General features: G+C 30.6%; 1 protein-coding gene across 1 annotated transcript; it reads right to left on the bottom strand.

Moving 5' to 3' along the window:
• Positions 1–878: 878 nt before the first annotated feature.
• On the bottom strand, positions 879–1,262 carry LOC100808388 (uncharacterized). Its single transcript, XM_003552181.3, has one exon. It carries the CDS (start codon positions 1,260–1,262, stop codon positions 879–881), a length of 384 nt encoding a protein of 127 aa, XP_003552229.1.
• Positions 1,263–14,581: the final 13,319 nt, after the last annotated feature.

Here is a 14,581-nt window from a genome sequence, read left to right as displayed (position 1 = left end):
GGAGAGATTTTATTAAAGTAGGTACAATTTCCCTTAGCAAAGTCCTCTTATATAGCAAGAAATCATACCTTAATTAACACACTTAAGAGAAACTCAACTATCTATTAATGGCATATGAAATCATAGCCTTCTTGGTGAAGCTGGATGTATATGAAAACACAGTGGAGCTTAATATTCAGGGGAAATCCAACACACCTTGTGCCTTCTCATGATGCATTCATATTAGATACATAAGGCTCAATAACATTTGAGAAAAAGTAATCATAGCTAATTTTTTTGGGTATGAGTTGACAAGCTATTGATTCATTAAACTTTTTTTTTTTTTGTATTTGTCCCTTTTTTCATCAATGACATAAAAAGTACATAACTAATTACGTTGATCCGCACTCTGATAAGCAAAGGATTTGATCGTGCCATAATGTGTAAGGGTTGTGGTAAAAGTTTAGCCGTTAAAAAACAAAACTTCTATCCGAATTCCAATTCAATATATAAAGAAGAAATGTGGTGAATTTGTTTCTTAATTACCACCGTTTTTCATCGAAAAATAAACGAAGAGCAAAAGTTTACTATCAATTTACAACGGCCAAGAAATAAATATGACGAATTAGAAAGTCCAACAATGTATCGTTATGAATGCAACGCTAATCTACAATTCAAACTATGATTTGAGCAAATGATATCAGAGAAACTCTACAGTCTACACATACAAAACATGGCGCACAAAGGATCAACCTCTCTTTCCTTACACTTGAAACATGTTAATTGAAAATCAATGAACTATAAAGCATACCGTTTTGCACTTAAACACGCACATCTGAATTCTCATGCAAGTAGCAGGCTTAGAGAACATGGAAAATTGACAAAGAAACTCAACTCGATCAACTTGGTCTCTCCCTAGATGAAGAGGAATGTAAGAACTCAATGCAATCTTCTACAGTTTCGGCTCGATGCGAATCAGTGAGGTCTGATAAAGAACGTGACCTAACCAAAGTTGATGAAGAAACTTTTCTGGAGGATCTCCTTCTCACAGAAACATTTCTTATAGCACTTGCCACCTTTTCTCCTAGCTGCAGTAGAAACCTCGCAGGAGACAAGTTTGTGTCTATGGACAATCTGAAAGTACGTGACCTGCTGATCCTCTTCCGGTTTCTTGAAACTCTATCATCATTGCCGTTGCCACCATCACCACAGTATTTGAGAAAGATGGTTGGTTTGTCTTTCACATCGGGGCTAAAGCACACCCTTTTGCTCCTTCTTGACATTTGAACAACTATAGGAGAATACTAACAGCACAAAAGATTGTTGTGTAAATTTTCTATGTATGTTGTGAAGGGAAAGAGAGAAATCGATTCAAAAAAGAGGAGAGGAGAAGCAGAGTGAGAATGTTTGTGAGAGTGGACATTTGGGTAGGAGTATATATAGATCAATCAACTCAAAGAAACAAGCTAAAACAAAGTACCTAGTAAAACGGAAAAGATGCCATTCTAGAATTAAAATTAATCCTATGTCCTATTTATCTTAAGTATATTAGTGTGACACATTGATTATAAGAGCAGTTATATATATATTTTTTTCAATATTTTTACACTAACAATCATTAGCATTAAGAAAAATGATGGTTAAAGTAGAAATAATGTAAGATAAAATAGTTTGATCAGAGTGAAGTTGTTGTAAATTTTTTTATATATGTCTTTGTTTTTTATGGATAAAAAAAATCACATAGTTTTAGTATGGTATAAGAATTGTATTACATTCTGTTTACTTACAAATTTTTCTAATGAAACATTTTGTTTGTTGAGTAATTTCATTAGTGGCAAGGAGGATACAGAGGAAAAAGAGAAAAATTTAGTATATATTTGTTTTATTGTTGTAAACGGACTTTTGGAATAAAATGAGATTTGCAAAAACATCCAAACTCTTTCTATTGTAAAATGGATTTTGTGATTCATTAGATTTACTTTAAAATTCCTACATTACATTTTGAACGGACTTTCAAACATGCATCCTAAGGGTAAAATTAAAGGTCAAAAGGCTTTACATATGGGATGTTAAGTCCAAAACTTATATATATTGTTTGAAGTAAATAAATAAGTAAAGGGATGTATTATATGTAAAAAGAAGTTCAAAGTTAACATCACACCCAAGATCAATCAAGTATCTAACTAAGGCCAAGGTCAATTGATACACGTGCATGAGACATGCACACATGGGGCTAATGTTGAATTAACAGTTAACATTAATGGGGCAGGTTTACCACTATTTAGGTAATGGTTGAGAGTTGAAGTTGGACAAAGCATGAACAGAAAGAAGATTGTACAGAATTTCTCAGAGACCAAGAAGGAGGAGGGGAAAAAAACAATAAAGGGTTTTGGTCAAAAGACAAAGTGGTGGTGGTGGAGCAGTGGAGACTTGAGAGGGAGACAAAGGGTAAAACAGTTCTGTGGTGAAAAAGGAGGCAGCAGAGACAGTGAGGATAAGGAACTGCTTATTAGTCTTCTAACCAACGTTGCTTTTTAGGTGGCATTGCAGGGCCAAGTGATGCTTTTTTGCTACCCCTTTGGTTCTGTTTCTGAAATCCGAAATCGAGATATCATATCATTGCCCTTATATCTTCGGCAACAAAGAGAATAAAGAGATGGAGAGGGAATCTATTTGAATATTTATGTTGTTGGCAAAAACATCGGTGAGACAAAAGTAATTTTGTCAATGGATCAAGGCCTTGATTTTGCATTCATTTTTTTATTAAACGGGTTAGATTTGTCTCTAAACACGAACCACAGCAAAAGTAACGGAAAAACAAACATATCCTATGTTGTTGGCGTGAATATTAGAGAAGTAAGTCGTTAACCATTTTCTCTCATAAGTGACAACTTTTCCTCAGCTTCTTGTTGTAGAAGGTAACACAGAAGAAAACTGGTGCCTCTGCCACTATTATGCCCTCCAGCAACTTTGTTTGCGCTATAAATTCTTAGGCTTCTTTCCACACACAAATCAACACTTAATAATATAATACTATATAATATCAAACGTTTTAAATGTTAATTGGAGTCCTTAATATAGGAAGTTCTAACATGAAGCATTTCTCTGAATGCTCTCATTTGGGATCAGCTTTTTGGCAGAGCCATGCTGATTCCAAATCATAAGGCTTGCTAGAGGATAAAATGATGAGAGAAAAAAGAATTGTATATACCAAGGGTGGCAAGTTTATTATTATAAAATATGCCCCTTTAAATACACTTTGTTTTCAATTTAATCTCCCTACATATTCTCTCTGTTTCTAAATAAAAGTTAGAAGAAAAAAATATTTCAAAATAAATATCTTTGTTAACTTTTCAATATAACATTAATTGATTTTTTTAATTAATTTTTACAATAAATATCACTTTAGCTTTTTTAATATAATATTAAGAAAAAGTTTAAATATATTTTTAATTATAAAATTTAACATTTTATTTTACTTTTTGTCCTTATAAAATTATTTTTTTTATTTTTAGTCTTTGTAAATTATATTTATTTTATTTTTTGTCTTTAAAACTCTTTAGATAATACTTTGGACAGTGAAAAAATCATTTCTAAAGCATTATAAAAAAATAAAATAAACATAATTTATAAGGACTAAAAATAAAAAAATATAAAGACAAAAAATACGTAAAAACTAAAAAGATATTTAAATTTTAAAAAATGAGTTTTTGTAAGTTATCATTCTCTTTTATTTATTTATAAATTTTTCTTGATTTTTTAAAATAATCTAAAACGACACATATTTTAAAATGTGCCAGGCATATATCTATTTTATTTCCCTAGCTTTTTAACGCCCCATCTCCCCCCTCTCCTTCCACTTTTCTGCATCCATGACAAATACCCTGAGCTCACTTCATTTTTTTTTCCTCATCAACACATGAACTTAGTTAAGGTTATCTTGTTGAGAATAACTTTTTTTAGAGAAGAATAATGTGGTTTATTTTTAAGAATTTGTTATTTGTTCTAAATCTTTAGGATATTATTTATACTTAAAAATATTATGAATTTGTCTAAAATATTTTAGGATTTGTTTTTTTTAAGGATATGATTTTATCAGTATTTAAATTTTGAACCGATGAATAAAAATTTAACAAGTTCATCTACATAATTAGTATATCTCTTTTTATAAATATATCTCTAAACAGGAAAAAAAAATCCCTTCACATCTTGCATGACATAGAAGAACGAACTGCTTCAAGCGAAGGCAAAAGCAATATAGTTAGGGTTCAATTTGATGGAAATTTTACGCCAACTATTTCTTCATCAACAAAGACTGGATGAAGGTATTGCACAACGAAGAACAAAATAATTTTGATAGTGTTTGAATTTGCGAGACAGTAGATTGTAATTTAAGAAATAGAACCAAAAATTGAAAATTATATAGACTATTAAAAAAATGTAAAGGACTAAAATCCAAAAATTAATATATTATAAAGATTAAAAATACTTTCAAGTCTTATTATTATTATTATTATAATTCTTTTATTAGATTCTTTTCCCATCTTGAGGGCAATACCAACCCTTCTATATCTCTTTACTGGTACTTTTTATTTTTAGAAAAAATGTTTTCTTCACATATTTTTCCTTTACAGGATCCACACTACTCTTTCCTTTATATATAAAAAGTAGAGAGAGGAAGAAGAAAAAATTAAATTCATGTTTTCTTCTCTCCTTTCTTTTTTATGAATAAGCAGGGGGAAAAGCATTGAATTCACGTGAAAACGTGATAGAAGAAACATCCGCTAGAATAACGTTATATAAGAAAGAAGGGATATAATAAATAAAAAAATCTACTTATTGTCTATCTAAAGATGACTAAAACATCCTCCTTTTGTTATGGTCAATGTAAAAAAAAACAGAAGATTTCTTATATGCCTAAACTCCGTCAAATGTTTACCTTACTGAAGTGGTTTTTAATTTTTCAATATTCAACAGAAATTTTAGATAATCTTGTGAGTCAGACGGATTATCTTTATGACGGGTATGTTTTACACATTTGCTTTCATCAAGCGTGCGTTATGATGCGACACAAACAGCACAAATAAACAAAGCTTTATTAATAGTTATATCTTGGTGAAAATCATGACTCGTGGACCATCATGACTTATGGATTATACGATAATGATTGTGATATCCTAAGTTTCACATTGGATGGGTTGTTTTGTGAACCAGCAAGCCCTTTTGTCATATTGAAGAGGTCGGGAATATTATGAGGGACTACTAGATTTAGCTAAAGTTCGAAGTGAAAATGGAAGTAAGAGTGAAACTTGTTGGAGTGGGGGAAGTGGAAAACTAATGCGTAGAGACCCTCATTAGAAAAATATATAGTGGGTTGTCAACAATTAAATGGACTTAGCTAAAATTAGTTAAAGGAAGTTGTTATTTACACTCTCCAACTTTACTTATACACTCCCCTAATTTTAACACCTAAATTACCCTTATAAGAACACACTCCCCCAACCACATGTTCTCTCCCTCACTCCTCTGTACTATTACTCCATCCAATACAGCTTTGTAACATTTGAGAATCCAATTCAACTTATTCAACTTAGAAAACAACAATGTTGGCGTCGGAAAACACAACATTGCCAACATCCTCCGTCTTTTCCTGACTATCATTGTCCTTCATGACACCATCAACGCCGAAAATCTTGGCATGCAGAAATAAGGTTTCAACGAGATCCATTACCACCTCTCCATTGCCCAGGCTCGTCGCATCCTTAAGTTATCCAACAACAACAACAACTACACCACCTTTCATCTCTCAATGATCATTGTCGATGAAGCCCCCAACGATGACAAAAAGGCTCAATCCAAATGCATCCTACACCCTCACCCCTAAAATCTTTAACTGGAATCAACAACGCCAAAAAGTGCTTAAAAGAAACTCAGATAACATTAGCTTGATTGGACCCAACAAACCCCAAGTCCCCCTCGTAATCGATTCATCTCCCAAATCGTGAGAAAACCAAATCAAGAACCATTACCTTGTGAAATCAATTAAGAACAAGATTCACTATTGTAGGGTTCATGCAATTGAGATTTTCTACAATATGTCTCTATTAATGTTAAGATTGTAGAGCTCTTAGGTGCATAAGAAGAAACATTGGGGTTATGATATATTTGGTAAATTTCTAAATAAGGAGACCATGTTTTTACTTGAACAATGGTAACAAGAAAGATATTAGGGGGAGTGCAAGTTTATAAGGGTAATTTGGGGGTGGGGGGCATGGTAGGAGGAGTGTATAACTAAAAAGGGGTAATGTGAATAGCAATTGCCTTAGTTAAATTAGAATTAAACTTAGGTAACTTTAGTTAAATTAGATTGGCCCTAAATACTAACTACATACCCCTAATAACCTTTCTGTAAGCCCAAAACAAGTAGAAAAAAATGTAACATGTGCATGTGTGTGTTACGCCCACTAAGAGAGGGAGAGAGAGAAAGGAGATAGATCTTTTGTAATTAGCACCTTGCATGCTTTTGGATACCATGATGAAACCTTAAACCTTACCTACAAGCTACATACTTGCATGCAAAGGAAGAAAATCTTTTTGACTAAGTTTGTCACCCTTAAAGCCTACGCATTCAACCCATAAAGCTACTAGGATCTTCTACACCCTTCAACCTTTTCTATAAATAGAAACACCCTCCAAGCCTTCACCACACAACAAATCCAATCTTTCTCTTGTCTTGAGCGGTTCTTAGTGTGAAAGAAAGCTTGGTGGAGCTTAGGAAAGGAGAAGAAATTCCAATCCCCTTCTTATTTGAGCTAATTAGCGTGAGATTTAAGGGGAGTGGAGTTAGGGTTCTCTTTCATGTTGTTTCTATGGTGGAGAGGAATGGATTTTGGCCTCCAAGATTCTCACAAATAAACACATGAATCTATTGTCACACCCAAATCAAACAAACGCAAACCAATTTTTTACATCATGAATTGTGGCATCACTATCTCCTAACCATAATACATGTTGACAAAGCAACCCTGTGTCGACGAACTTGTAAACCTACTTTGAACTCCTTGTCAATGTCATGGTGACCACACAACACTCTCTCCCATCCAATTCCAATGTTGCTTTGGAAGTAAAAGTACTTTTAAGCTTTCTCCTAATTTTGCAATAAAAAAACTTTCTCCAAATTTTAATACAAACATGCACTAAGAGTGTCTTTGGAAGACACTAAACATATGAAATAAGATTCCTGTTCAACGTGACTTCGAAAGTATAAATGCCCTAAATAAAACAAATGCACATTATACATTCCTAAAAACAAAATCTAAAACAATTTGATGTGTGAATGTCCTTCCAATATGATCCTATTCAAGCTTCCCAACTCTTTAGATTCCCATCATTTCCATGCTCTTTTTGGTGATAGAATGTAGTTCACTCAATGTTTTTAAAATTTTACTAGTGATTGAACCAATAAAAACACTAATTCAAGGTTTAATGGTTCAATCGTAGTTGAATCATGATTGAACTGATTTTTTATTTTTTATATTATGTAATATTTTAAGTAATAAAATAATATATAATTAAAAAAATTAGGATCTACAAATTTATAAATTAGTATAAATGACTAAATTATATGTTTCATAAGATAAAAACTAATAATAGTTGAGAAAAATAATGAATACTTTGTGAAATATTTAAGAATGTTTTGTTATTTATCTTAAAAATATTTTAGGTTAAATAAAAAATTAAAAGAGACCAGTTTAATACCGATTCTTTATACTGGTTCGAAATTTGTTTTGGCTGATTTTACATTGGTTTGATCAGTTTTCACCGATTCTAAAATACTCCAATTTTTTAGAGTCTCTTGATCGGATCACCTGACTATTCCCAGTTCAATCGGTTAAATGAGATGGTCCAATTTGGTTTTAACAACCTTGAATCCACTAAGCTCAGCTATCAAAATTGCGTTTTACAACAAGCAGAGTTGTCACACTACTATATTCTTGCTTTACTATAGGTACGAACAAAATGGATTTTGGGTTACTAAATTTATTACTTATATCTTTTTTCCCAACATTTTCAACGAGAGCATAAAATCTTCAATTAAGCAAATTTATCTTTTAAATTATTCTAATCCTAACTTGGTTCATTAAAAACTTTGATTGTCCTCAAGCAAAAACAAAAATGAGAGTAGACTCCGAATGCTCCAACACTTTCAATTGCTGTAATTTTTTCAAATTCCCACAGTTGGACCTTCTTGCATTTGCCATGATCTTGCAATGGAAACACAAACAAACATTGAGATCGAATTGGTTAGTAGTAGAAATCAATCAGGTCGGCTTGCCTCACTTTTCCTCACAAGGCTTTAGTGTTTCTCTATGCGCACAAGTGTCTTGAGTGAGTGTTTAAAATTCTACGACCTGCAATTAATGTTCCCAATTTTGCACTTCATCTTAGTTTAAGTTATCCTGCTTACACTTGGTGGATCGCTAAGGACTTTTATTGGCTTGTAATGTAGCCTGGGCTAATCAAAGATATTATGGTTTTTCTGGGATTTCAAAAATTAGGGTTATAAGAGAGCATTTATCCTAGAAAAACTTCCACTTATTCTGCCTAGCCTTATTTATTTTTCAGCCTCAATTTATTGTTTTTTTTAACAGCACTTATGGCACCTATTTATTTTCTATCCTTTTTTTTAAACTTTGGACTTACAAGCTTTTTGAGGGTGCCTTATTGTGTGTTGTTTTAATTTCTTGATACAATTTTTTTTACCTTAACCCTCCCCTAAATTAGGGACATATCATGACTAAAACCCTTATGCTCTCTTAAACCCTAAAACAAGGTAGGAAATAATTAAAGTAGGCTTAGGGGTTTTACAAAAAACATGATTATCATTTTTGGCTCAAATAAAGTGCAAGGGATAAATTATCATCAAAGGTTGGCTTTTTGGCTAAGTTATTGAAAATAAAAGAAACAGGGCCTTGATCATTTCCACCTCATGTAATTAATCTAAGAGTCTAAGAATGATACAAAATCAGGAGATTAAAAACAGACATTCTATCACAAGTAAGTTTCACACAACTCACTGGGACAAAACAAAGTTGTTGGCTTACTGTACCATGATTTCTTCTAGAAAGGCTAACCTTTTCTCTCTTTGTTGTGATTCATACTCCACTACTTGAACAGATGCTTGCCTTCATGGAACCAGCATTTTCAAAAAAATGGTATGTAGTATTTCAAGTGTTTGAGTCCTTCAGAAAAATCTTTGGCAATGACTTCATAAATATCATGCAATTTTTATTCAATGGCTGAATTTAAACTACTGGAATTAAATTGCTAAAATTAAAATGCACAAAATCATAAATAAAGAAAAGAAATAACACAACTATCCTAAAAAAAACACAATGCAATTAACTAAAAGAGAGATAGGGTAAGAAATCCTGGGTTGCCTCCCAGTAAGCGCTTCTTTAACGTCATTAGCTTGACAGGTCAAATGCCTTCAAGGTGGCATGAAGGTCACATAGAACACATCTTCCTTGCATTTTCGCCTCTTAGCTAGAGACTCCATGAAACTCATGTATTACGGAAACACCTTCCATATCATTGCAAGAGAAGTATTAGTGGTCAAGGAAAGAATAACACTTAAGGCTTTCTCATGTTCTCCATCATGCATTTCTTCCTTGACAACCAGTTGATGAGGAGGGGTATTGACTTAGAGAATACTTTATTGTTGAATTTCTACTTGTGAGCACTCCTCCCATTATTGTGCTTTCTCCTCACTTTTTTTTTCATCTTTTTCTTTTGAATCATGCTCCTCTATAAGGCTTTCCTCATAAGCTTCAACCTCTACAAAGTTTTCTTCCCTTGTGGACACAAATTTAGTCACTTCTTTTGCTAGCTTACCAACTTGAATTTCTAGACTTTTAAATGCTTGTTGAGTAGATTCAGCTGATTCCTTGAATTGCATCAACAAATTATCAAGATTAGAAATTCTTTCTTCTTTATATTGATTGTAGGATTGTAACTCTTGCTCCCACTAACAATTTTCCATGGAGTAGCTCTTGCCAACCTGATTTTGCATTGAGTTTCGATTGGCTTTAGAGCTAGCATGGTATGCCATGAATTCCGTAAACACACTCTTAAGATTAGGAGTTCTTTCTTCTTCATATTGATTGTAAGGCTGTAACTCTTGTCCCCATCAAGAGTTTTTCATAGGATAGAGATGACAATTGTCATTGAAATGCTCTCCTCCACAAAAATCACAATTTATCAGTGGTGGGTGACTAACCCTTGATCGTGTGCTGCCAAGATGATCAGTCTACCTCTTAAAAAGATCTTCCATATTTAAAATATCTTCCATGGATCAAGTTCTTTTGAGGTTCCACCCTGCAAGTATAGACTCACAAGAAAAAAAGATTTTTTTTTTAAAAATAAAATAAAATAAAAAGTGAAAAGATGAAAACTGGTTGCTTTAAATTTGGAATATGCAACAACCAAGTACGAAGAACAAAGTCCCCGACAATAGCACCAAAAACTTGTTAACTCGTTGGTAAGTGCACCAAATTTGTCACAAGTAGTAAAATACTTAGAAGTCCGAGTGTCGAATCCACGAGAAACTTTGTTTATACTTAGATTGATGCAAACCCAATTTACAAACAAGATAAAGAATTTAAAATAACAAATAAAGAAAGATAAGAGATAAGATAAAGATTTAAAGATAAAACTAGAAGATAGAAAAAATAAAAGATTTAAATTAAAAGATGATAAAGATAATGATAAAAATATAAGATAAAAAAAAGAAAGATAAGAAAAATAAAAGATTAAGATAAAGATAAAAAAAGATAAATTTAGGATGTGATAATCTTAAGACCTAGCCTGCCTTATTTGACTAAGATGTATTATTTTTGATTTTTCTATATCAATTTGGTGAATTTTATCCTACTCACATGTGTTGAATACTTGCCTTTGATGTCTCACAATAACAAGTCTATTTTATCTATCTATCTCCCAAATGCCTTTGCAAAGACTCAATGGATAACATGCATGAAGTTCTAATTCTAGATGTTTGTTTTGATGCATGAACATAATGAAATCACTCTATGTCTAGCAATGATTTTATTAAGATACCCATTTCTTTTAATTATATTAGAAATTACCCTCTGTCGAGCGACTAATCCCTAAAACTGATGCATGTAAGACCTTCATTGTATTTCTATTAAGGATTACCCTCTGTCGAGCACCTAACCCCCTATAGATGATGCAAGGATGAATGATACATGAAATTGAAATAAGAAAGGATAATAGGAAAGAAAACACATGTTTGCAATGATAAATATGAAGTATATAATACATCTTTTGACTTTTTAGGTTTGTCAGACTCTAACTAAGGGTTTAACCTCTCATAGCCGTAAGGGGCCTTACACTTAAAAAGGGGTTTAGAAAAAAAGGACATAAAAAGAAAGATTTCTCCTATTAGAGATACTCATACTTCGGATGTATTCATTAGAGATGTGTGAGTCTTTTGGAGTGGTGTCTTTTCTCTTTAGCTTGACTCCTTTTTTATATAGTTGTTGGAGCGGACTTGGGTCTGATACCAAAAATCTTCTTATTCATATTTTTTTATATTTTCTAAAACCTTTTCACTTTTAATTCCTCCTTTTTATATTTGTAAGTCATAAATAAGAAAAATATCAATTCCTAATATTTAAACAAAAAATAACTACTAAATAAATATTTTTTAAAAATATTTTTAATATATTTTTATTATAAAAAATAACTCATATTTAATCGTTATCATTCGTTAAAAAGGAAAAGTTCCAAACAGTTAGATTCTGTTCCTACTCATCTTTATCATTAAATAGCTATATTCTGTTCCTACGCTTATCTTTATCATTAAACTAGATTCTTCTCCTACCATAAGCTTAGTTATATTAATGTTTATTTTTTGTCAATGCTTCTTTATATTAATGTAATATAATATAGTCGGTTTTTGAAATAAAGGGAAGCCATTTTTGTATCAATGCTGCATGATGATGATGAAATAAAACATTTCGCAGATACATCCTTATGTTAGTTTTATATGGGGACTATTGCAAAACATCCTAACCTATTATTAGTAAGTATCATGTCTTTAATGTTGTTCGTTGAATTTTATATTAATATATCTAATGGTTATAAACGGTGGTGCATTCTTAGACCACTTAAATGATTAATTGTTACAGGAGAATCTACCATCAAAAGTATGTGTCATATAGCAAATTAAAGCTACTTGTTTATTGGAAAATGAATCCTCTCTGTTTCCTTTTTTTTCTTTCATTTATTTCATTTTTATAAGTTTTTGGGAAATAAATAAGATGATATACACTTTATATAAGAAAGTAACATTTATTTTCTCATAAGCTTAATAATGGGACACTCAATATATATAAAACTCTCATTTACCTAAAAGCTAAAAGTGATCGATGATAGAAAAAGTTATGAGCAGTATAAGATTAAACAAACTTTATGAGCAAGATTCACAGTGAAAAGAATAAAAAAATTCTCGGAAAATGTTTGTTGTATTTTTTTATTGTTTTTAAATTATATAATTTTTTAGAACATAAAAATAATAAATAATTTTATATTATGAAAATATATTAAACATTTTACTTTTTTAGTTGAATTTAATTTATTAATTAGTATAGAAATTAACTTTTTTATATATTTATTTATTTATTTTCACTCGTTCTTTCACTAATCAAAATAGGCAACAAAAATAATTTTTTAAACCTTTTTTCTTCTTATCTCTATCCCTAATCATATACACAAGAACATTTTTGTCTTCTAATATTTATCTTTTACAAATATTCTTTCTTTTTTATATTCTTTTTAACTTCATTTCTAATCTATACAAACTCTTGAAGTCTCAATTTCAATATGAAAAAAAAAAAAGTTACTCTAGAAGGAATATATTCTTATGAGGAATAGGAATAACTCGTTAAATTTGATTGGCAAACTTAATTGGATACCTTGTCTAAATGCGTTTCCACAATAGCAAGAATAAGAATGTTATTACTATAAGCTTGTAAACATTTTAAAATTTGTTTTTATTTCTGGCTACACAATTTTATCTTCTTGTCAAGTAGAACTGTTTTAATTTTTCTATAAAAATTGGTAGTACATGGAGGTACTCCCAATACTACTAAGCATAGTATAAAAAATGCTAGGACTGCTATTAATGATCCACTTAGAATATTATTATACGTATATAAATAACAAATAATTTAACTATTCACTTTTGCGACTTATTCTAATTTTTTTATATCTTTCTTCGATTCTTACGAATAAAAAAAATACTCATGAGTCTTTGAGTGTCAAGAGTAGAACGGATTTGATAATTAATTTATTGATCTTGATTCATAAATCAAATAAACTGAATTTAAGTTAAAACTAAGCTCCTTAAATAGACGAGTTAAACTTAGGCAACATATAAGTTAGTATCATAAACCAATTATATGTATGCATGTAAAATGAATCAAATTATTCCAAGAATAAATCTTGTTAATTATTCCTTATCCATTCATTTCTTAAAATCTAATGATTATAGTTAGTTAGTTATTCTTTAGAACCATTGGATTTCAAGAAAATTAATAATCAAGATTAAGAGTAAGCCTTTTAGAGTTACTCTCTCAATAGAGAGAGATGAGGAGGGGGAGGAATCAAGTTACTCCAAAAGTAACTTTAAAAAAGTTACTTCCACTTTCCATCCTCCCCAACATTCATGTTCTTTGATTTTCTTAATTTCGTGATAAATAATATTAAACATTAAATAGTTTATTAGCTTGTAACAAAAAATATATCAGAGAAAACATTAAATAACAACCTATATTTAAAATGTATTTTTTTGTTATCATGTTATTGATATGAAATATCTATTTTATTAATTACTAATTTCTATAGAAAAACATCACTCGTCACACATGCTTGGGACAATTGTAAAAATTAGATTATTTAAATAATGATTATGTGTATGTTTGGTTTGACATTGAAGAATTGATTTTGAGTCGAGAATTAATTTTAAATATATTTTTACTTGTTTAATTTTATGTTAGAGAAGAATTTATAATTGATTCTAAGTCTAAAATTGATTCTGGATTGAAGTAACTTTGAATAACTTATGCGTTGGATCTAAAATTTTTGTATTAAATTTTACTCTTAATTTCATTTTATAATAAAACATCCAAACATAAATTACGTCACTTTAAAATTAATTTTATTCAAAATCAATTTTATTAATGTCCATCCAAACACACACTATATAATTAATTATAACTAAAATCAATTTTTGTTTAGAGAAGTTTCCTTAAGAGTGGTTTAAAAAGAATTGGACTCTCTCCTCTTGACCAATTATTTAAAAAGTAAAAATAATATAACTTCAAACAATAATTTATATTTAAAAAATGATCCACAAATTAATTCGATAACTCCCATGTTTGTTATCTTGGTCTACAATTATTCCATATTCAACCCAGATTTGAGGTTGGATTCTCAATTCGAACATAGAGTTGTAATTAGATGTACAACTTTATCAGAATATGGGTTAGCCCGGAAAGAGAGAGATCAGTTGTGTACG

This window comes from Glycine max, chromosome 18, assembly GCF_000004515.6.
Source record: "Glycine max cultivar Williams 82 chromosome 18, Glycine_max_v4.0, whole genome shotgun sequence".
NCBI classification, from domain to species: Eukaryota; Viridiplantae; Streptophyta; class Magnoliopsida; order Fabales; family Fabaceae; genus Glycine; species Glycine max.
The sequence above is the reverse complement of the archived record's forward strand: the minus strand, read 5'-3'. Positions and strand labels throughout refer to the sequence as shown.